At 42.0% G+C, this 21,507-nt stretch overlaps 1 protein-coding gene across 1 annotated transcript; it reads left to right on the top strand.

Annotated features, from left to right (window-relative positions):
* Positions 1-4,889: 4,889 nt before the first annotated feature.
* dtx3la (deltex E3 ubiquitin ligase 3L a) lies at positions 4,890-15,262 on the top strand. The gene is made up of 5 exons (XM_084938773.1): positions 4,890-4,994; positions 5,935-6,017; positions 6,115-6,266; positions 10,720-10,931; positions 11,550-15,262. Exons 2-5 carry the CDS (start codon positions 5,936-5,938, stop codon positions 11,614-11,616), a joined length of 513 nt encoding a protein of 170 aa, XP_084794899.1. The 5' UTR covers positions 4,890-4,994; position 5,935; the 3' UTR covers positions 11,617-15,262.
* The last annotated feature ends 6,245 nt before the right edge of the window (positions 15,263-21,507 follow it).

Raw genomic sequence — 21,507 nt, forward strand, 5'->3', positions numbered from 1 at the left:
AATAACTCATGAAAGAATAAAGTTACGTTGAAAACAAGCACACCATTGTTTTTCTTGTGACATTACCAATAAGTTTGATGTGTCACATGGCCCTCTTCCTATCGAAAAAACAAAAGTTGTATCCAAGATGGCTGACTTCTAAATGGCCACCATGGTCACCACCCATCTTGAGGAGTTTGCCCCCTCACATATACTAATGTGCCACAAACAGGACTTTAATATCGCCAACCATTCCCATGTTATTACGGTGAATCCATATAAATGGCCCACCCTGTACTGTGCCACCATGCTCCCCTTAAATAATTTTGTTCAGCTTAATTCACAAAGTTGTAGCTACTCTATTAAAATATAACTTAATACAATACATATACAATATTGCTTCACACAGCCATGACAGTTAGCACTGATTCAGATTGACTACACCTTTAATGGTGAGCACTATATGGAGAGAATGGTGGTGAGAGAAGAAAAGGAAGGCAAGTTCAAAACATAATTGGACTTTTCTGTGTTTTCTCTTCCTGTCTGGATTAGAGGGGAGAGTAAGGCAGGATTTGGGACACATGGTAATTATCCCATCTGAGATCCCATCTGAGATCCCCCTCTTGTCCCCAGCCTATTTTTTTTAAACCTCTCTCGCCCTCTTAGCTTAAGCGGGATTGTCTTTCTCTGTTTCAGCGTCTCTGAGGTCACTAAAAACAAGCTTGGATTTTGTGTCACAACAACAAAGGATTTCAAATGAAGAGGCAGATATGTTTTAACTGTCTCTGAGAGGACCAAGGTTGTTCTGGAACCCTCTGATTTTCAAGAATGCTTAACTTTAGGGCTTTCTGAGGCTGCGCCACATCTCGTGTGATGTGAAAAAATCGATTGTCTAATATCAATTTTGAGTGTTTAACGGGTGGTAAGCTCTGAAGTGACACGGATATGTTGTGGTACTCTAGCCAATCACAGTAATCCAATGAGTCTGCTGTAAGTTTTGAGAAGGGACTTGTACAAAGGAAATGCAAAACACAAAGGCTGATAAAAGTATACTCTCCTCTACATTGTCCTCATTCGTTAAGTGCTTTACAAACCACAAAATTACAGCTAATAGATGGATTCTCCTGTTTCAATTCAGCTAGTTAGCAACAATATACTGCTTAAGAGACAGGGAGTGAAAGTGGACAGCATATCCTTGTTTCTTTTCTTTTTTTTTTAACACAAAACTCATTGTTGCAGCCCAGAGGAACTGCTTTTTAGTTTTGCTGTCCTTGCTTTTCACAAGTGATGCCATATTCTGTACCTGCACAAGAAAGCGTTAAACATGTTATTTAAATGTGTACTTCCTAAATCCATCTTCATAGACATTGTTGATTCTATAACAGTTTTTTAAGCAGGGTGAAGTTAGCATTAAAACATGTACACTTTTTACCAAGTGAAAAAGTGAGGGAATCTTCAGAGATTTAGTTAGCATCATTTACACAAGAGTGCAGACCAAAGGCCTGTACTACAAAGCAGGATTTTGGTTTTCCAGGTAACTTTTTAAATACATAACTATTTATGTACATTATGTGCACTCATATGTGCAGCCTATGTCTACCTTACTGAAACCACAGAACGAAACACAAACTATGCATTCCACTGTCAAAAGAATGGACATGGATTAATTTGGTGATTAAGAAAGTGTATAAAATTTTCTAATAGTTCATTTTAATCTGCATATGCCTTTTACACTGCTACACTGCTAATACTAGACTCTATTAAAAAACAACCCTTCCTACTTTCCCTGCAGAGGCCTGAGGGTTTTTCAAGGAATGGTGACATTATTTTTGGAAAATTGATTGGTCAGTAGGTGGTGATTTCATACCTGATGATCCAAGGAAAACATTCTGTGGACTGACAAGACAAAAGCTGAACTTGTTGGAAGGGTTGACTCTCATTACATCTGGCATAAAACTAAGATAACATTTTATAAAAAGAACATCATACCAACACAAATGGTTGCAGTAATATGATGATCTGGGTTTACTTGACTGGTCATGGATGACTTGCTGTATCAAAGCAGGATGGAACCAGGAATTCTGGTCTCTAGCAGCCAATTCTGAAAGTAAACGTCCAGCCTTCAGTTTCTGGCCTAAAGCTCAAGCACACTTGGATTATGCAGCACGAAAGTGATGCACAAAGCGTCAGAAAGTCAAACTATGAATGGCTCAAAAAATAAAAACTTTTTTGAGTCACAGTGGTAAATGTTGCCATGTAATAGATAAACTTCTCACAGCCTGATCAAAACTGACAAGTCAATAACACAAACAAAACAAAGGAGATAAAGGGACATACTGGACATCACACCTGAGTCTAACTGATCCAAATGTTGAGCTGAACAAATCCCAAGAGAAAGCCTTTATCTTGCTGAGCAAACTTGGCTTTAGTAAGTATTGTACCTCTGCAGTACTGAGAGTTTTCAGCCCTTTTCTAAAAGCATTATCTCTCCACAAATGGAGAATGATTGGAGAGATGAATGCAAATATTCATCTGTTTCTAATTATTTGTTAAGCATGAGACTTTTTTATTAAGTGCTACCCTCAATAAAATTTCTGTTTGGCACCAAAGACTTTAGGCGAGAGATCAGGAAAAATTCCAAAATTTAAACAAAGGCTTTATTCTTAAAGAGTCATTTGTCATGACTATATAGGCAATCAGTGGGGCAATCATTACATGTAAGGAGCAGGAAAAGGCAAAGTCCACAGGGTTTTCTCATTTCACTAATTTTTGACTCCTCATCTTGGGGTGGCTGTAGCTGAATAGATAGAGCAGGTCACCTACTAATGTTGGTGGTTTAATCCCTAGCTGCTTCAGTCTGCATGCCAAATATCCTTGGGCAAGATATTAACTCCAAGTTTCTCATCCGTGCACCCATTGAAATGTGAATATGTGTAAATGTTAGACAGAAAGCACCTACTCATTAAAAAAAGCATAGAAGAAAGTGTTTGTTTGCCTGGGCAAATGGCACAAGTTGCATTAAAGTACTTTGAGTGCTCAGTTAGAATAGAAAAGCACTACATAAGAACCAGTCCACTTACCACCATCTTTTCTTTCCTCTTGCCTGGAACCCAGACCTGCAACTCAGTCTGAGTAAACCATGTTCAAGGATATCTCTAACATACATCTGTGGGACAAAGGACAAAGAAACTTTTGGCACACGCTAAAAGAATCCGTTTTACATTCTTATCAAGAAGTGTGTCTTTTGTCCTTTGGGTTTTTACCTTCCTCACATATAGGAGGCAGGGCACACATTTGTTAAGCCAAACTGCTTGCCCTCTTTACTCATATGTTGTTGCAGTTATTTAAGATGATCAAGATTTTTACTCTTTATTACTGCGTTTAACTTTAAATTTAAGTTTTATTTCTACGTCGGTACAAACTATCATTTCTAATTATGCATCAAAAGATAATTTGATATAGGTCAATACCTAGATCAATAAGCTGATCTGTGTGAATTGAAATGCCATTTTCAGCTTTTCTGATATGCAAAAAAACATAAAAAATAAACAGACTATTAACATTGCTGTTTAAATGTTGACGAATTAAATATAACAACACTGTGTTATAACGGTTATTTTACATTTAATGGCCACCTCCACTTCTCTGGAAGAAATGTGAATACAAGTTACCAAACTGAACAACTGCTTTCTGTAGCTAAAGCTAAACTTAAAACACCGTGGCACATGCATGAATGACTATCACGGTCCCTAAGGCCTCTCCGACTGACTTTATCTGTCTCTCTGTCTTTGTTTTTTCTCTTCTCTTCTCTTCTCTCTCTGTGTTGTTGTTGTTGTCTATGCGCGAGGGTAGGACTCTAGCTTGAAACACATCACCCACCTGTCACCAATGATACCATAACTGCCACGAGTTAAGGTAATGACTGGCTGTCATTCTTTGCTGTAGTGTTGAACTACACAGTGAAATCCTGGTGTTTCCCTCTGCAAAGAGTTCCCCTGGATTCCCTTTCCTGGAGTGTGATGAGTCGCCCTGAGTTTTGAGAGTGTTCTTTTGTTGGATAACCAGGTATTTTGATTCCCTGGATCACGTAGAAACTATTTTCCTCTAATGCATTGGGTATAGCTTTGTTGGTGAATCAATGTAAATAAACACACTAAACATTGACATCTTTGAGTCCAGCACTACAGTTCACTCCCCCTCAGTAGCCATTTGTATTATTACGAGTGCTAAACAAGAAGAGTTCCCAGATAGTACAGTGGACACATGTGTGACGACAGCTGTTCATGACTTGTTGATTTCACGACACACCCACCAATCTGAGCCATGATCTAAGTAACCCTCATCCCTCAGACTACTTATATTTGGACTCTATTCTGACCAAGTCTTTTTAACTGCCTGTTCTCTAATGTTTGCCTTTTCTGTTGTTTTTTATATATTCCTCTTAATTGTATATATCTCTCATGTTTATTTATTCCTGCTGTTGTACTTTTTATATTTTATTTCTACACAGTTGGTGTGGAGCACCCACAATTTTGCTGTACATTTACAATGACAATAAAGGGCTATTCTATTTTAAAGTGTTTAAAAAAAACATCCAAACATTTTTGGAATTGGGGTTGTATTCAATGAAATATATAAAAATATAAAACACAACACAAATAAATTGTTATCCTTATGATCACACATAAAACTACTGTGAAACTGTTTTTCTTGCTTGCTTCTGCCACACACACCGACACACACACACACACACACACACACACACACACACACACACACACACACACACACACTACCATGATTACCAAACTTGCTAGACCAGTTGAGCAGATCATTCAGCCCTTAAACCACAACCCATTAACTGGACACACCCATCTTATTTTTCCCTTGTTTCTGTGTTTGACTTGGTGCACTTTTAGCATGAGCTAACGAATGCCTGGAGCTCCAAGATTTTTTAGTTACTACAGGAGAAACCAAGATAATTTTCTGCAGTGTGGATAACAGCCTTTCAGCAGGTACTGAGAAGAGTATGAATAGCACTCATCAATAATTAACATTTACTGTAATCATTGGAATTTTAAGTTATTAGTCAGTTTGAACTCACCCACTAATGTATGTTGTGTTGTGTTGTAAACATTTTCTTTTTGTTCTGAATTAAAACAAGCTGATTGAAGAACAGAACAGGCAAAATGCTAGGCAGCAAAACCAAAGACATTATGACTGGCTAAACGTACAAACTTTATTTTCAGCACTCGGTAGTTTCACCTGCCCTACTCAGATATACCTAGTCAATGTGCTGTATTTGGCAGTATAAAAGATTATTTAAAAATAACATCGGACACATTTAAATGTTTATTTGAAGTTACAAGCCAGCTATCAAATCTTTTTGTTTTTTTAGGACTCGAAGTACATGAGAGGAAGTTCTTGTGTTTGAGGGCCATAAAATACTTTTCCCTAATAAGCAGCGACATACGATGTGTTAAGGATGTATCTTCTGCCATCAAATTTAGACATTTGTACACAGCCATTTCACAACCATTCACACCTTTATTCAGGGGACTCTAAGCATGTCCTGTGAGCTCAATGTTTTTAGAGGGTTTTGTGATTTACAGCCTTGACACACCATCAAACTGTGCTAACCAGTCTACAGAAATCCTCTTGTGTGAGTGGACATCTGCAAGAATACACAGTCCATAATCTACAGCTAGCTGCGGTTATGACGAGTAATGAAGATCTATAAAATGAATTTAAGCATGATAGTAAATTTAAACACAAATCTTAAACTATGTATAAAAATCTCTCTTCCTCTTGGAACTCCATTGTTCATTTGTTTCAGTTTTACAATTGTCTTGATTTTTTTTGAACGGTAAAACCTTTTTCTTATAAGACATTTACCAACATTGCGATTTATTCTAGATAAAGTGCTAATTCATACTGTTTCCCTTGTCTTTACAGTATGGGTTCTAACCAGAGCAGTGACAAGCTTCACTGTAATCGTTATCTCGATGGACAGGGTCCTCCATCGCTGGTTGAACAAGGTCCTTCAAAAATACACACACCTATTTCTGAATGCCTGGTACAATTTCTTATTTACTAGTAGATAATTCCACTGAAAATCTGCTTCTGTCTGTCCAGCTACTGAACAGGCAAATGGGAAGTTCAGTACACTAAGTGGGTGCCAACCAGATGGTCAAATGACCTGGGAAGTTATCAACAGAGACCTAGCTGGATTTCCTAATGATAATACCCTGAAGATTAACTTCTCATTCCTGGAAGGAAAACAGACGGTGAGCTTAGTGGATCTGCTGACAACTATATGTGGTATAGCTAATATGTACTAATACCTAATATTTGAGATAGCTAATGAGGTTGAGCAAGGCATGCACTAGTTTCAAGGTTGGTAATTTGACTCCAGGCTTCTTCAGTCTGTATGCTAAAGTCAATTATATTATTAATAATAATAACAATAATAATAAAAAAAAGAAACAGTCAAACACTTCTGATTAACTCTCTCACTAGGTCAATAACATTGTTTAAAATGATAAAAAACACAACGTCCCCAACCTTTTTTGTGCCACGGACTGGTTTATGCCCGACAATATTTTCACGGACCGGCCTTTAAGGTGTCGCGGATAAACACAACAAAATAAAACTAGTACCGGTACCGAAAAAAAGAAGATTTATTCATAACACACGTGAAAAGACCCAGGAAAACAGAGTTAACGATAAAAACGATAACAAAATAACGCTGAAAACCGATAAAAACCCTGAAAACCACACATTTCACACCTGAGCCTCAACTCTCGCGGCCCGGTACCAAATGACTCACGGACCGGTACTGGTCTGAGGCCCAGGGGTTGGGGACCGCTGATGTACAGCACATTAAACATAAGAAGACTATGTGGCACAACCCTAAATTGACGGTTCAAAAGATATTTTTTAAAAATTGTTCAAAAAGAAAGAGAAACACTAACTATTCTTTTATTTGAACTAGAGTAAGAGCATATACACCGCATTCTTATCAGAAAGAAACTGGTGAACTGGTTGGTCAGGTTAGTGTGTCACGGTAGATGGAAATAGAAAACGAAAACAGAAAAAAAAAGGAGCAGCACATACTTTGATTTGAAGGAAGATACTTGTACATACTTGTAAACAACACTCACTAAATGCACACAGCAAATCCAGCATGTCCAAATTAACACTGTCAGATTGGATTTCAACACTATTAAAGTGTCTATATGGGTCCACATCAGAGAGTGTTAATTTAACTCTTTTTGGAGAGTTGGTACGTTAACTCTGATTAAGTGTTAAACACCAAATCTGTCTGGAGTTGATAATTTAATACTTACTAATGCTAACTAGGTGTTAAGAGTTTATATATTAACTCTCAAAGAGTATTTTAGTTTAACTACGTAAGAGTTATCTTCTAATTAATTCTAAAAAGCGGGAATTTTCCTGTTCTGAACTTCTAGAAATTTCTTTTGGAAATAAACATTTACTAAAAAGACGCAATGGTTTTTGAAAAACATTTATTCTGAACTGTGCACCACAATTTCAAAACATTTTCTGAAAGATGTAACAGTGTACATGTTCTCACTTTCATTATAATTCTGTTTATCAAAAGGTCTGACATAGGTGAGCTGGTAAATGCAAATAACAGCATTCTCATCACTTATTTCTTCAATACAATATGCATGTCCTTCATTCATCACTTTGTTTCCACAAAGTGATGAATGAAGGACAACGCACTTCAACGCACTTCAACACACTTCTGCTCTCCCCCATATTCCATCTTCACATATCCTATGTGGAGATTGAATAAAAATTAGTTGACACTAATTAATGGCACAAATAATCCGGTAATCAATTGCAGCACAGTAAAAAAAAAAAAAAAAGGAATCCTTTTTGAGCCATTACTTGTGTAAAGTATTTTCCCAAAAGACAAGGACACAGGCAACAGGTAATACTGAACTAAATGTAAAACCTCAACCTTTTTCATTTTAACCTAAACCGTGTGCACAAAACTCTGGAGGGATCTAAATGCTAACGTAGAACCCAGTCAGGACATCTGCTACTGGTGTCTGCTCGTTTTTTTTTTTTTTATGGGAGATCATTTTCAGGCTTCAAGTAGCACCATTATACCAACATTTCACATTCTAGACATTGTTTTAGGTGTATTTGACCAAAAATGTGACTGAAAATTCACATGCAAGCTTTTTTTCAAGGCTGTGGTATTTGCCTGCAAACAATACCTTTCAGCTAGCTAAAACAGAATATTATGCTATCGCCGAGCAACATGGCTAATGCCTTTCACACAGCTTTGTCTCAACTCCAAAGAGCCACAGAAGTAAAAGCTAATAATAATAATTGAAACAATCTTTGAAAAAATGACTTACCAAGCATGGCAAACAACTCAAATATGTAGAGCAATGTTCTGAAACGGCTTCACTTCAGCTTCGATTGGAGCCTATGGTGCTGGGGGCCGAGTCTGTGAATTTACTCTATTGGTGTCATAGCCCCTGTAGGAGTTCAGAGTTAAGAGATCAAGAGTTAATGTTTCCATTGTAACACCCTCAGATTTGACATAGAAACACTAATTTTTAACACTCGATTTTAACTACTATCATTTTACACCTCAGAGTTACATTAAAAGAATGTGACTCTACTTAGAGTAAAATTAACTCTACTTTTGCAAGAAGACTACTAACACCAAAACATTTAACACTTTTGAATTTGCTGTGCATATATACCGAGGTTCAGGGGGGTTGGGAAGCTCATCTTGTAACCGGAAGGTTGCCGGTTTGATCCCTAGCTCTGTCTGTCTTGGTCGTTGTGTCCTTGGGCAAGACACTTCACCTACCGCCTACTGGTGATGGCCAGAGGGGCCGATGGCGTGATATGGCAGCTTCGCTTTTGTCATTCGGCCCCATTATAAATAGATAAATACAAATAGCATGAATAAATAAATGGAGACAAAATTTTTTTAGAGTATTAAAGTATTAAATAGATTTATGTGCAAAAGAGCTATGAGCTTAATCTGCTGGTTTGATATGTGAGATGACCTGATGTGCTAAAATTATTATTACTGTTAAAATAGGTCAGCTGTTCTGCTTGGGAAGAGTGATGATGGTTGTGGTCTTGAAGCATGTGGGGATGGTACTCTGTCTGAGGGAGAGGTTGAAGATGGACGTGAGAACATCAGTCAGCTCATTAGCACATGCTTGCATGTTTGCAGCCTAACTAAGAGAGGATCCGGAGTCAACTGTTCCAGCCCTAACTATATGCCTTATCAAAAAGGAAAGTTTAAAAAGTGGAGAGTGCATCTGTCTCCCAAATCTAAACTGGGAACTGGTTCCACAGAAGAGGCGTCTGAAAGCGGAAGGTCTCCCATTTTAGTTTTAAATACTCTAGGAACCACAAGTAAGCCGACAGTCTGAGAGGGAAGTGCTCTATTGGCATGATATGGTACTTTGAGGTCTTTAAAAAAAGACCCTGGTTATTCAAGGCCTTGTATGTGATTCTGCATTTTTAACAGGGAGCCAAAGAAGAGAAACCGGTATAGAAGAAACATGCCCTCTCTTTTAAGTCTCTCTCTGGTGCAGAGAAAAACAGTTTTGTCTAAAGTAACTGAAAACTATGATGTACTGGATTGATAACCACTGACTGACATGACTGTTGGGGAATCTCCAGAAGAATATTTAAACTCTTGAGTAGCTTTTAAGTATTTTGGGGGGCTTTGAGGAGCACAATTTGATCAATTTTGCAACATTTGACTGAGTCTTAGACAAACTGTGCACATTCTACTACTATCCTACTATCAACAGTCATTTTATCAATATACTAGTGACCCCGTTCCTCTGATAAATCATGTAGTAAAGTTTCTGTATACTCTTCCTATCATTCATCCTATCATTAAGTTAATCTTAATTTTGTATCTCCCAATATTTTTTATTCTTTTCGAGGACTGGGCAGGTGTTTTCTGGCATTTCTGAGGTGTAACAGGAAATAGATTTAGCTAACAACTGATTTAGCAACCACCAGAAAAGCAAAAGAAAACCAAACCAATTATAAAAAAACACACTTGACCACTCTGGAGTGTGTTGCTGTCTAGATAACTAATATCACAGGTCCATCAGTAAACTGCTTAATATGAACAATTTTTCTCTTCATTTTTTTCTTTTCCTTTTTTCGTTTTTGCCTCTCTCAGGTTACAGCTAGATAATTACATTCAAAATTAGCATTCCGACTTTATCTAACAAAAATGTGAGTTGGATAAATCACCACAGTAGACATGGTGTCAATACATATATCAGACTTTGTTCTGTGATGATGAAAGAGTGCACACGCTTAGCTCAGGGTGAACGTACTCACAATTTGCTGAACTTAACCTGATCAGGTGTTCTGGAATGGGGAAACAGAGTTCCTCTGAGTTAATCAAGTCAGAGTCTATTTTTAAATTAAATTAAAATCTCGCCTTAGTTAATGTGCATATTTTACCTGTGGGCTTTATAGCCTGCTATTAAATAAAACCTCAGAACTCTTGCTTAGGCTAAAAATATTTTTAATAAAGAATAAGCAAAGTACTAAACGAAAGTCTAAATAGTTTTGTTAATAGTTATTAATTACAGTTTTATATATTTAATTAACTCTAAAAGTATGATGACTTAAGTACAATGTGGCTAGACTTAAGCACATGGTTTAATGAATGTCTATTTATGCACTAAACATATCTACCTATAGGAGATGCACCCTCACCCTGGCCAGAATTATGCTGGGGGAGTACTCTGTGCTTACCTGCCTGACAACCGTGAAGGCAAGAAGGTTCTTGCTCTGCTGGAAAAGGCATTCAATCAGAAGCTTCTATTTAGAATAGCCACAAATGAAGATGGAGAGGACGTGATCACTACAAGTTCCATTCCACTAAAAATACAGTCAGAAGGTGGAAACATATTGTGAGTATACTATAGCAGAGTTGGTTTGAAAGGCCTAATGCTTATCCCTTTTAATTGTGCAGCACTTTGGTTAAGCCTTGATTTTAAATGTGCTTAGAAATAAACTGACTTGACTTGAAGTAAAATGAGCAAGCAAGCAAACAAACAAACACAAACACATTTACAATTGTGTGTTAGAAACTGAAATGTCTAGACAGATGGCAGATGACCACTCCTTCCTCAGCCTGGTTCTTGCTGGAGGTTTCATCCTGTTAAAAGGGAGTTTTATTCTTCCCACTGTCGCCAAAGTGCTTGCTCATAGGGGGTCATATGATTGTCGGGTTTTTCTCTGCATGTACCTTACAATATAAAGCACCTTGAGGCGACTGTTGTTGTGATTTGGTGCTGTATAAATAAAACTGAATTGAACTGAACTCATAAAATTAGATCACTGAAAGAACACTACTGTTAAAGTTACTGATTTAATAGGTAGTTTTAAATATATTATTTAGTCCCAATTTTCTGTCTTTACATCTACATGGGAATGTGTGTGTGTGTGTGTGTGTGTGTGTGTGTGTGTGTGTGTGATGACAATTATTTTTTAATTTAATTATTTCTTTCTAATCTGTATTCTTTCAGTGATGGCCCAGATGCTGACTACCTGAAGACTGTGAAAAAGCTACTGAACAATAATGGCATTAAATGACATAAGACATACTGGTTAATAGATGGATGAAGCTACATTTTTTCTTTTTCCTGTAGCAGAAGTAAGAAGAAAAGGTGGTTGCAGTTTAGGATGAAAAGCAGATTGTGTACTAATGAATAGTTTGGTGGTTTAGTCCTGTCTGCATGCCAGTAATATTCGCCCACTATGCAACCACCAATTTACGTGTAATAGATAAGTTATACGCAGAACTATATGTAAAATTAAGCCCTGCTTATGCCCCCTGGCTATTAGTGTAAAGATTTAAGTAGAATGGAAAAAAATAATAGATTAATTATTTTATATATTTTATTTCTTATGCATACTTGTAAGTTATGTATTGTGTTGTTGTCAATTAAAAATAGCACAGATGTTGATATTCAAGAGGCTGTCATTGCTCTTAAAGCAGTATGCTTCCATTTGAATTTGTAGCCAGCAACAAATGTCCAGACTCTCCTCAAAGACCTGCACAGTTTTTGGAGAGTCTTGAAACTTGTTTAAGTCGTTCTCCAAAGATTGTGCTGGTTATTGGAGAGACCTGAGGCACACACACACACACACACACACACACATATATGCACAAACACACACACACACACTGTATCTCTCCCTCTCCAGTGCAAGACTGAGATAGTCTTAAAATTCGTGGATCACAGACGCTTCCCCCTCAACTAAAAGCTATCTTACTAAAAGTTATTGCAGAAGAGTTTACAATAAGACAGCAAGAAAAGAAAGGGGCAATTTAATTCTGAATATTTAAAGAAATTTAAATGGTTTCTTCTAGTGCAATCAGAAAACCCATAAAAACACAATTTAAAATCCAGTGCCTTTCATGTAGATGTCACCTGGAAAGGAAGACAAAGTGAAGAAGCCCAATCACATTAATCAGGCACAAAGAGCTCAAATTAGAACCCACATCAAGTAGTTTAAGCAACAGACACATCTCAGCATCACCTACTCAGAGGAAACTATGTCAAACTGGCTTAGTCTTCAACTGCTTTGAAGAACCCAAACTGAACAAGACCAAGAAGTAAGACAGAACTACTTGACCCATTAAACACCAAGGAAGGACCACGGAATCAATTAAAGTGTCATGGTCCTGAGCCATGAACTCTCTTGTACAGAAGTTAAGTACAAAACACAGTTTTGTATTTTTGGACTTCGAATTCTTGTTCATTATGAAGCATCCTGTGTTTTAGGTCTGGTTATGTAGTTCTTATTGCCTTAACGTTTTTCTTTCTTTTAGTAATTCCCCCATATTTAATTTTGAGTTCTTACTATCTTTATCATCTGATTTATGTTAGCATTTAGGAATGGTTATACGTTTTATTCTTTGTGTTTTAGTCCAGCCTTCCTTGTCTCTGTTAATGATTTCCTATTCAGTTCCTATAAACCAGGGCTTTCACAGATTCTTATTTCTCTGCATTGTGGACCCATTAATGGGTCACTTCTGGTTTTGAGTTCTGGGCCAAACAAACACCAGACCGCTGATACTGTTTGCTGAAACCTCATCTTCTAACAGCAAATCGTATGGTTACTGTGTAACCTTAGTTCTCTTAGTGAGAGACTATCGCTCCACACCTAACTAATGTATAACACAGCTGTGCAGACGTGACACCGGTGATAGTTTGATTGGAACGCGTCTCTGAGCAGCCTGGCAGTGGAGTGATAGTCTCTCACTGAAAAAAATAAGGTTACACATTAACCATACATTCTCTAGCATATTGAGAATATCTCTCCACACCGTTACATATTCCATATGTATGGGGTAACTCTGTAAGACACCCCGTGAGGAGACAGTGCAACCGAACCGCCAAGAGTGAGGGTGCGAATGAACCATTGACGAAGTACACATAAGCAGACCACCCCGGTCAGGGATTTGCAGACGCGAAGGCCAAGCTGGGGGGTGGAGGCGAACCGGACCGGTCGTGCAGGACGCAGGACCGCAAGTGATCAGCTGCTCAAGGTCAGCCCGGGAACCGCGAGGCAGACGGCCTGGGAGTGCAGCACACCGAGCTGTCAAATAGCATCCCGCTGGTCACATAGGCCTACGACATGTGGGCAATGCCAGACAGAGAGGCGGCGCTAAAGGGGTTCCCAGGGCCCGAACCTGGAATCCGAGGGCCACAGTGAGGAGAGCAAGTGTAGCTCACTGAGCCGCTGAGTGGAGTCCCTACTGGCCACGCAACCCTGCAAGAAGCGGGCAACGCCAGAAAGGGAGCTAGAGCTGCGGGCTAAAGAACACTCATTCACTGGCTGACGCATCAGACACAGCGAGGTCCAACTGGTGCGGAAACCGGCGAAGCAGGCAATATGCCAGGGGAACACAGCCTGCAAGCAGTGCTGGCCACTAGGCCCAACTCAAAGGATGTCAGGAGGGAGGAAGGCGGCTGGAGGACAGCTGAGCCTACGCTCCGAATCTTCCCCGCCTCACCTGAACATGGCTGTCTCCACACGCCTGCATAGGCTCCTCAGCACAGCGAGATGGCCGCAGGGTAGACAGGCAGTCCCATCAGGCAACCCTGGTCATCTGACCGGAGCCAAGCGTCATAAACATCAACCTCCTGACAATCAACCTCCACCAGCCCAGGCCTTACAGAGGCAGGGCCATGGGAGGGAATGCTGTGGGATTGGCCCGGAAATCAGGCGACCCAGACATGGGTTCACCCGTCCGGGCTCCACTCCAGTGGCAGCCAGAGGGGATGGAAGCTTTTTCAATATCCACCTCACGATAATCAACCTCCGCCGGCTCAGGCCTAACAGAGGCGGGGCCATGGGAGGGAACGCTGCAGCCATCAGAAGGAGCGACAAAATGGCCGCCAGCAGGGCAGCAGTTACCCTCACGCCCTTGTTAGGGCATGCCGCCCTGCCCAGAGAGGGCCCGAAGGGGCATCCAGAGGGGCCAGGGGCCCCTCTGGATTGGGGGAGGGGCCAAAGGCAAACTACGCCTGCCATGCACTGCAGCAACCATCTGCGGGCAGGGAACCATAAATGCTGGGAGGCAGGGCACTCAACTGCCTGCAACCAGACCAACCAGGCGACAGCGGCACCTGAGATAGGAGGCGCTGTGGCTGTGTGACATCATCGACCTTGAGGTCCGCTCTACTAGACAGGACCTCAGGAAGGGCTAGTTCCCACACCCGGCATGCTCCAATCAAAAGCTGAAGGGACCCATCTCGCCCAACACTGTGCCTGGGGACCAGCAGGGGGCAGCCCAGGGACAGGTGGGCAACACCGGAGGAGAGGATGGACACTTCTTCAACATCCGCCACCTGATAGTCAACCTCCACCATGTGAGCCATGTGAGCGACGCTGTGGGAGGGGCCAGCAGTGAATCAGTGAACCATGGCCTGCCTATCTGGTGTCCACAGCAGAGGCAGGCATTTTCCCCATAGTAGCCTGCTTTCGTTTTTTTGAAGGCATGAGATGGGGGAGGGGCGGGCCATTAAAATGCTTTCAGAAAACCAAGCACAGTCTCCCTAGTTCGTGATGGCAACAAAGCAGTCCATGCAAGCGTCAGCTTCTCTAGACAGCACAGCATGCTCTGGGCTGCTATTATGTATTTATTTATTTTTCCCTTTTCGCCCAGGCACAGCAACACTGCTCGTGCCTATCGTCAAAAAGCAAAAATGCCATAAACAAACATGCTTGGGACGTGTGGGCTGCCATACTTCTGCTACCAAGCAAGAGGGCAGGGCCACACGCTATCCAGGAAGTGCTAACAGGTAGCCGGCACTGGCCGCAACCTGAATAGGGCTTTGGAGTTGACGTAACGCCACAATGCATTGTGGGAGCGCGGCACCATTTTAGCAGGCCACGAATCAAAACAAACACAGATTTCAGCACAAGACCCCTGCTTGGTTTCGCTGGCATGCTTGAGAGTCACAGCTTTGGTGATGCATGCTATATTTGCTACAAGTTTGGACACACCGGCCCAAAGTGTTGTGAACAATGACTGTAGAAAACAGTAATTGGTTGTGAATCGTGCGTGTTACCCTGAAAAGTCTTTGTCTACTGTGCAAACAAGATGGGGCGTTACACATGAAGAGGACGCACAAGGGCCTACATCGAGACAATGGCAGCATCTCCAGACAGACTCACAATGTGTGACTGTTGTGGGAAGGGGTGTCTGGAGATTAACTGTCCTTTTAAACACCGAACGGACAGCAAGCAGGCATTGACTGCACAGGACAAAGACTTCTGCCTTCGGCAACAAAGGGAGTTTACTGTGATACGCATCTTCCCTGATGTGGACTTCTGGGAACTGCGTTTGAAGAAAGCACAAGACTTCTTCCAAAAACTGTGCCTTCCTGAACTGGTGGGAAAATATTTCTCAAATAAGGGCTGCTCTAAATAACCAATAGTGTTTTATTTTGTGGGTCACGATTGATGCCAGCTGTACGTAGCCATGTTAACCCTTTAAAACCGGTCGGAGCGGGCACGCTCCGTTTTGCGTAACTATTTTTAACCACGTAAACTAGCGCAATTATTGTTTTTGCATATGAAACCGGAGGAGTTGTACTTACATCTTATGCTATCAACTTGCCCTAGGTCATGGTTTCCTTCCACATATAGCTTTGCAAAAATTGCATAAAAAGCACTTGCAGCAACAAAAAAATAATATTCCAGAAACACGCTTTGCCGATCCGATCAGCTGTTCGTAACACTTCCTACGTTGGAATAGACGTCAGCGCGAACTATCGCATGTCCGCCATGACCTGCCCGAAACAGGAAGTGATGTCATTTTCACGGAAATGTAGTTTTTTACCATCAAGGCCTTATAAGCCTATGCTGGTGTTTTTAAAAATTATGTTTGACTTTATGACTTTCTGTGTCATTTCTAGGATGCTTAGAAGTCAAATTGCACTGCTGGAAATAGTTTATTTTGATGCACATGCTGTTTTCTTTACAGATTTGCATTATAGGATTGTTTTTCGTTTTTTCTGCAGTATATAAAAATTAGTGTATTTCAAAAATAAAACTATGAAGGCACTCAAAATAAATTTCCTGTGGTTGGAAACTATTTTGTGCAACTTTTTTGTATTTACAGTTTTAAGGGATAAGCCTCTTAAGTCTGTGAAGGTTCTCAGTCATCCAGGTCATCGTAGTCAAAGGAGCTTGCAAAGAAAAGCGTCTGGACTTCTTTAAGTTGCTTGAAGACGTTTCACCTCTCATCTGAGAAGCTTCTTCAGTTCTAAGGTCAAATGGTAGGGAGTCCCAGATATAAACCTAGTGGGAGTATCCCCCCACAGAGGGACAAAAGGACCCCCTGATGATCCTCTAATCGCCTGAGCCAAGGTGTGAAACTGGGTGTGGGTCCCAATCAGCCAGAGTTTCGGGTGAGCTCATTGTGAAACCTGGCCCCACCTTATCATGCGAATTCCTGAGGTCGGATGGCCCAGGATGTGAGTGGGCGTTAAGGCGTCTGGGGAGGGAACTCAAAGCTGGATTATAGATGGCAGACAGTTGGTGTCGTAAACCACCGCCTCTGTTCAAAGATGGTCGCTCACAGTGGACATAGATGGCTTCTTTCACTCCTCTTTCAAACCATCTGTGCTCTCTGTCCAAAATGTGAACATTGGCATCCTCGAAAGAGTGTCCTTTATCCTTAAGATGCAGATGGACTGCTGAGTCTTGTCCTGTGGAGGTGGCTCTTCTATGTTGTGCCATGCGCTTGTGAAGTGGCTGTTTGGTTTCCTCAATGTAGAGGTCTGGGCATTCCTCGCTGCACTATACAGCATAACACCACATTGTGAAGTCTGTGTTTTGGAGTTTTGGATGAGATTCTCAGATGCAAGGTGAAACGTCTTCAAGCAACTTAAAGAAGTCCAGACGCTTTTCTTTGCAAGCTCCTTTGATAAGCCTCTTAAATTTCTCTAACTAGAAATATATGTTAAAAAAACAAAAACGATTTTCAATTTTTTTGTAGTTTATTGCACTTTTTTGCAATTTATGTAATTACTATGCACTTAATGCATACATATTATTAAAATTTAGGCTATAATGGTTGTATTGATGTATAGCAACTTGAAATGCTCCCAAAATTGGCACTACAGCATGTAAAAATTTAATGTGCATTTAATGTGTATGTACTTACTAAGTACATATGAACAAGTCTTGAATAAAAAAACAAAACAAAACATAGGTCTGGGGATGGTAGAGAACTCGATATCAGCTCGTCTCACCGCTGCTGTCCAGGCCTGACGTCTTTGTTTGGTAATATCCGATACATGAGGTCCCAGACGTTGCTTCCAGGAGGGGAACCGATAAAAAGGGAGCCATTTTCCAGCTTATTCCCTTCCCGATCGTGCGATCTAACATTACAACCGACAACACAGCAAATACGAACCATGGCTGATACTATCCGTGTGTTTTCGCCCTTTGTTTGTCATGCTTAAATGGCGCCTCGACCAAAAATCCTGGCCACGCCCCCCTCCAGTGACATCACGCTCCAAAGCCCTATTCCCCCTGCACTGTTTATCTGCTTCTGTGTCACAGCTGCTGACAGGTGAAAGCGTATGCTTGAAACGCTGAAGCCGTATCCCCTCTGTGTATACATTCATCGCGGCCGAGCTGCACAGTGCCCAGGCGACAGTGTACAATTGAACGCTGAAGCCATGTCCCTACTGTGTTTTCTCACCATAGCTGAGCTACTCGCTAGCCGGCAGCTGCACAGCATGTCCGACCGGCGCATAAGCCTATTTTCGTGGCGATAAGCCGGGGAAACAGCAGCTGATATGCCCTACCGACCCGGGTTAGGAGGCTGCAGAACGCTCACTCGCCGACCGCAGCACAGTAAGCCCGAGAAGCGACAGACACGCCGGGGGAACGCAGCCAGACCTGGCCTGTACAAGACTAGGGAGATCGAAGTGGGAGTTGGGCCATGGGAGGGCAACTACCAACCAAGGGGGGCTATGGGCCAGCTAAGGGGAACCAAAGCTAAGGGATACCAGGGAATACCAGGGGAATACCAAGGGAGAGGCAGGGCCCATGGAGGCTGCTGAAACAGGCTTCTGATGGACGCACATACATACAGCACTCTCAAGGTAAGGCACACACACAACACAAGTGGAGATCAAATGATCACCGGTGTTATGTCTGCACAGCTGTGTTATACGTGAGCCTTGGGGCGTGGCCGGGCAAGCCGGAGTGTCTTAAAGAAGTATCCACACGCCACGACCAAGGGGGATCATACGCCGTACATATAGAATATGTAACGGTGTGGAGAGATTGTCTAGATATGCTAGTGAACTATAGTTTTTGATTGGCTGATGTAGTGCATTTTTCCACCAATAGGAAAAAGGGCGTCATGTTTTTTTGTTGTCATGTTTGGATCTGCATTTAGGTTAGAGTTGATGGAATTATGAATGCAGGAAAGTACTATAAAAATTGTATTTATCATGCAATACCATCTGGAAAACATCTGCTTAGTAACAACATCATCTTTCAGCACAGTGATCCCAAAAACATTGCCAGCACAGTATAAGCATACCTGGACATTATCATTGTTGGTTATGGATTTCAGAATCAGAATCAGAAAGGGTTTTATTGCCAAATGTTGAGCAGGTTTACAACATTAGGAAATTGCTGCGGTACTTAGTGCAAAACATACTGTCAGATAACACTTAAATAAACATAAAAATAAAAATTAAAAGTGCTAAGTAGATAGATATATACATGAGTGCAGGTGGTGATCAGTGCCAAACATGGAATGATGCAGTGAACACAGCGTAGGGTCATGTGTTAGTGGTGGGAACAGTCATATGGTTCTTGTTCATGAGTTCAACAGCAGAGGGGAAGAAACTGTTCTTATGGCGAGAGGTTCTGGTACGAATGGACCGGAGCCTCCTGCCTGAGGGGAGCAGGTCAAACAGACTGTGTCCAGGGTGAGAAGGGTCAGCTGTGATCCGAGCTGCACGCCCCAGTGTCCTGGAGGTGTACAGGTCGTGCAGAGATGGGAGTCTGCAGCCAATCACCTTCTCAGCAGAGCGCACAACATGCTGCAGTCTCTGTTTATTCCTGATAGTGGCTCCAGCGTACCACACGGTGATGGAGGAAGTGAGGATGGACTCGATGATTGCAGTGTAGAATTGCATCATCGTCCGTGTTGGCAGGTTGAATTTCTTCAGCTGCCTCAGGAAGTACATCCTCTGCTGGGCTTTCTTTATGACAAAGGTGATGGTGGGCTTCCACTTCAGGTCCTGGGTGATGGTGGTACCCAGGAAGCGGAATGAGTCCACAGAGGTGATGAGGGTGTCAGTCAGGATGATGGGGGGGAGTGGGGCTGTGTGCTTCCTGAAGTCCACAATAATCTCCACTGTCTTCTGGGCATTCAGCACCAGGTTGTTGTGGCTGCACCAGGACACCAGATATTCAACCTCCCTCCTGTAGGCAGACTCATCCCCGTCCGAGATGAGTCCAATAACGGTGGTGTCATCTGCAAACTTGATTAGCTTGACAGACTGGTGGGTGGAGGTGCAGCAGTTAGTGTACAGGGAGAGAGCCACAGGTCTGTAGTCATTTAGTCCAGTGATCCTTAGTTTCTTGGGGACAGGGATTATGGTAGAGGACTTGAAGCAGGCAGGCACATGACGTGCCTGCAGTGAGGAGTTGAAAATGCCAGAGAACACTGGGGCCAGCTCGTTTGCACAATGTCTGAGGGTGGCAGGAGACACACCATCTGGGCCAGGAGCTTTTTGAGCATTCAGACTCTTAAACTGCTTCCTCACATCTGCTTCATGAATATGAAGGGTTGCAGTGGGAGAAGGTGGTGTGAAATCCTCCTTGGTGTGGGGTGTGGCGGGGGGTGTTGTAGGTGGTGATGGCTCTATGGAGTGGGGAGAGGTGGGGGAATGAGTGTCCAAAGTGTCTCTATTGTCGGGGCCATTGGAGGTGTGAAGGCTGCTTGATGCCTCGTCAAAACGGCCGTAAAAGTCGTTAAGGGTGTTGGCCAAGAGCAAGTCATCAGTGGAGTGGGGGGTTTTAGGCTTGTAGTTGGTGATATTCCTAAAACTTTTCCACACAGAGGCCGAGTCATTCTCTGAGATCTGCTGCTGCATCTTCTCAGAGTGCTGATGTTTAGCAATGTCCACTTCTTTAGTGAACCTGTACTTGGCCTCTCTGTAGCAATCCTTGTCTCCGCTTCTGAACGCCTTTCTCTTTTCCAGCCACAGCTTTTTGAGTTTAGGAGTAAACCAGGGTTTGTCATTGTTATAACTCACCCTGGTGTGTGATGGCACAATGCTGTCCTCACAGAAGTGGATATAGGAGGTGACAGTGTCCGTAAACTCATCCAAGCTGTTAGAAGCAGCCTTCATTGTGTCCCAGTCTGTAGACTCCAAACACGTGCGAAGCTCCTCCACAGCCTCATTGCTTCACAGTTTTTTAGTCCTCACGACCGGTTTGGAAAGCTTCAGCCTCTGTCTGTACGCGGGGATCAGGTGGATCATGACGTGGTCAGAAAGTCCGAGTGAAGCGCGGGGCACCGCGCGATAGGCCCCGCTGATCGTGCTGTAACAGTGGTCCAATATCCTCTCCTCTCTGGTCGGGCATTTAATATACTGCTTGTATTTGGGAAGCTCTTGGCTCAGATTGGCTTTGTTAAAGTCCCCAAGAGCAATAATGAGAGAGTCCGGGAATGTCTGCTCCATGTGCAGTATCTGCTCTGCGAGGGCACACTGAGCTGCCTGCACATCCGCATCTGGCGGGATGTAAACAGCGGCCAAGATGAATGAAGCAAACTCCCGCGGAGAATAAAACGGTTTTCAGTGAATAAAAAGGTATTCAAGAGAGGAAGAGCAGTGCTGAGCAATCACTGTTATATCTGTGCACCAGCCACTATTAATGTAGAAGCAGACGCCTCCACCTGTGGTCTTACCAGAGAGAGAGGCCTGC

This window comes from Perissodus microlepis, chromosome 9 (genome assembly GCF_051167445.1).
Source record: "Perissodus microlepis isolate ML-2025 ecotype Zambia chromosome 9, ASM5116744v1, whole genome shotgun sequence".
Lineage (NCBI taxonomy): Eukaryota > Metazoa > Chordata > Actinopteri > Cichliformes > Cichlidae > Perissodus > Perissodus microlepis.